The sequence below is a fragment of the Etheostoma spectabile genome, chromosome 11 (assembly GCF_008692095.1).
Source record: "Etheostoma spectabile isolate EspeVRDwgs_2016 chromosome 11, UIUC_Espe_1.0, whole genome shotgun sequence".
Classification (NCBI taxonomy): Eukaryota; Metazoa; Chordata; class Actinopteri; order Perciformes; family Percidae; genus Etheostoma; species Etheostoma spectabile.
The window spans coordinates 17556632-17559468 of record NC_045743.1 but is presented as its reverse complement, the minus strand read 5'-3'; the positions used below and the strand labels follow the sequence as shown (position 1 = coordinate 17559468).

Genomic DNA, 2837 nt, shown 5'->3' with positions numbered 1-2837 from the left:
GTGTGTGTGTGTGTGTGTGTAACAAGAACAGTGAGTGCTGATTTGGACTACTTTTGATTAGTTTAAGTGGAGACAAATCTTTTGCACATACTTTGCATTTAAGATCCTTCTGATGTTCCTAGTTACTTTTTTCCTTTGAGTTCTTGGTGGATTTGTTTCAAGTAGGACATTAAATCACTGTTATTTCTGGCCAAATAACTATTAGGTGCTTATTTTAATTCAGCCCCTGGATTGCGGCAAATGCAACAGTCACTGATGACTACAGTGAGTGAGTGAATGATAGAAGGAGTGACCCGAAGGCCAAGTGCCCAGCACAAAAAAAAAACAAAAAAAACTCAAGATACAGATTTATGGGCTACACTAAAATGAATGTAGCACCTTAAAAACATTGTTTGGCTCCACCGCTGACTTATGGAGAACACGGGGTGGATCACAAGTCTCTTCTTTGAACAAATAGGAGAGGAATTACTAGAGGAACTACATCCTTTTCCAGCGCAAACCTTCCTTTTGTCATCATTCTGAATCAAAAGGTGATTATGAGAGAAAGTAACATTACTTTGGATTTCTCTTCTGGTTTTGTGGCAGTGCTACGACAGTCAATCGGTAACTATAACACACAACAGGAAGTCATCGCTAAGCAGCAGGCAGTAAAGGAGTCTACAGAGTAGTGACCGCAGTGAACAATGCCACTGGAGACACTAGAAACAACAAGAAAAAGAACACACACATTGTAAGAGTAACACCCTGTTGAGAACCTCTAGTATCAGTAGCTTCACTGGTTGTGGAGTGGGTTCTCCTTGAAGGCAGAGCTATAGATATACAGAGTAAGGCAAACTCGGTTTCGGGTCCGTCCATTGGAGCCATATTTGCACCAAATGTTCCAAGGCCATTACATCCTTTCATCTTAAAACATAGTGTAATTGCCATGGAGCTCTTGGTGCTAACATTGAGCAGACAGTTCCCCAAGCTATGTATGTCTATGGCTCTGCTCCACGGCAGCTAGATGGAGAGGGTCAGGCAGCTTCAGTGAGTCCGGCTGTAATTTAGAGAAAGGCTTGTTATGGTAGAGACGTGGACTGACACCAGACAGATACCGTCAGAGCACGCAACACAAGGCCAGAGGGACGAGCGCCGCCAACAGGAAGTAGGTGACTCTGTAGAGGTGGAGTGGAGAGAAGGTCACCATGGCGATGGACAAGGGGAGAGGGAGGCAGGATGTCAGAGGCAGGAGTTTACTGGAAGAGATGAAGAAAAAAGCTGAATTCCCCTCAACTCTGACCATCAATCTGTTGGGGCATGTGTGTGTGTGTGTGTGTGCTGGTGACCATGCGCTCTTACCTGGTGCTGAGTTTTAAAGTGTTGCAGTTAATGAGCAGCATGTACACAATAATTAGAGGCACAGTGTGTGGCCAACAGGGGTCAGGATCCAACTGGGTGGCATACCTGCGGAGGATCACAACGTACACCTATTTATAGTTCCATTCACCATGTACACACCTCCACACATCCAGTGTGTAGCCGGCCTCGTAGCACACGAACACGTGAACCAGACATTAGCGAGCTCTCTTGGCCTCTTCAGTGCTCTGTGTGGAATCAGCCAATCACAGCGCTCTCACCTGTTTGAGACCAGAGCTGCAGCCTGGAGGATTGAAAGGACCTCAGGTGGTCTGGACTAACTGGATAATTGCAACGGACTCGTGTAATTGTTCGTGACAAATCAGGTACTTAACCAGAGATTGCTGTGGCCGTTCTGTTTTTGCAGATGTAGCAAGTAGCATTTTTCTAAACTTTCCACTCTTAAATATGGGGCGCACTTTCTAATAAACACAGCCTTGGGGGTCTTGCTCAAAGACACCTCAGCTGTGCAGGTGCTCGGTCTCTCACATACTCATGCAACATCTCAGTACTGTACCTCAGGTTGCGGATCCAGTGGATGAGCGAGGGTGCGATGAGCATGACGGGTAGCGTGAAAAGCGCCGAGAGGCAGAGGTGGAGCTGCAGGTCGTCCCTCACCTCCTGCAGAGCACACTCAGACAGCAGGGGGGCACCATTACATTCTTTAGACTTGGTCAGGGACTCGGCGTCCACTGTGCCGTTCTCAACTTCTCTGCGCTTCCGGGGTACCTGGAGAGATGGTGGGACACTCTTTATTTCCAGGTGGAAATCAAATTGGAATTTTAACGCTGATTCTGCATTTACCTCACTAGCAACCACTGTACTCGTAATGCTCGATTATGGAGATAACTTATATATTTTGGTCAATATTGAAATCACGATAATTTAACATGATTACTCATTGACTTTTGGAAAGATGATGCATTTATTGAAGTTAAAAAATTAGTTGAAAAAAATCTTTAACCCTCGTGTTGTCTTCCCGTTAACCATGAACGTGTCCTTCCAGGTCAAAATGGAAAAAGAACATGTTTTTGTCACTTCTTCCAGCTTTTGGCACTTTTTTTTTTTTTTTTTTTTTTTAAACCTGAGCTGGTTTATTAATAGGTTTTACACTTATTCTTGGAATTCATGGTCATCAAACCTCATTTATATCAAATTATACATAAGTTTTTAGTTAAAAGGCAGAAATTATGAATTATTTTGACTACTAGTTAAGATCAGAGGACATTGAGTGGATCTCAGATGGGTAGATGTCAAAGTTTAGTTTGATACTGTTTTAAAACCATTTAAAAAAAAAAAGAATTCAAAGGCTGTAAGATTCAATAAAACACCCAAATAATTAAATGAAAGTCATCATTAATGTCCCCTGAACAAAGTATGGAATCATCCATGTTATTTTTGGGCAATTAAGTTGAAAGAAATCCATATTTCTGATATAAAAC

At 42.9% G+C, this 2837-nt stretch overlaps 1 protein-coding gene and 1 long non-coding RNA gene across 3 annotated transcripts in view; one reads left to right on the top strand and one right to left on the bottom strand.

The window, feature by feature from the left end:
• pgap1 (post-GPI attachment to proteins inositol deacylase 1) overlaps window positions 1–2837 on the bottom strand; it is an 18550-nt gene that overhangs the window by 985 nt on the left and 14728 nt on the right. For both annotated transcript variants that reach the window (XM_032530003.1, XM_032530002.1), the window contains exons 24-26: window positions 1913–2124; window positions 1339–1443; window positions 1–1235 (exon numbers count right to left, since the gene is read on the bottom strand). The exon at window positions 1–1235 is cut by the window's left edge and continues 985 nt beyond it. In XM_032530003.1, coding sequence (XP_032385894.1) covers window positions 1097–1235; window positions 1339–1443; window positions 1913–2124 — 456 coding nt within the window. In that variant the 3' untranslated portion in view covers window positions 1–1096. The remainder of the gene's footprint in view (window positions 1236–1338; window positions 1444–1912; window positions 2125–2837) is intronic.
• LOC116698206 (uncharacterized) overlaps window positions 1–2837 on the top strand; it is a 19643-nt gene that overhangs the window by 6926 nt on the left and 9880 nt on the right. The gene's annotated exons all lie outside the window — the stretch shown is intronic.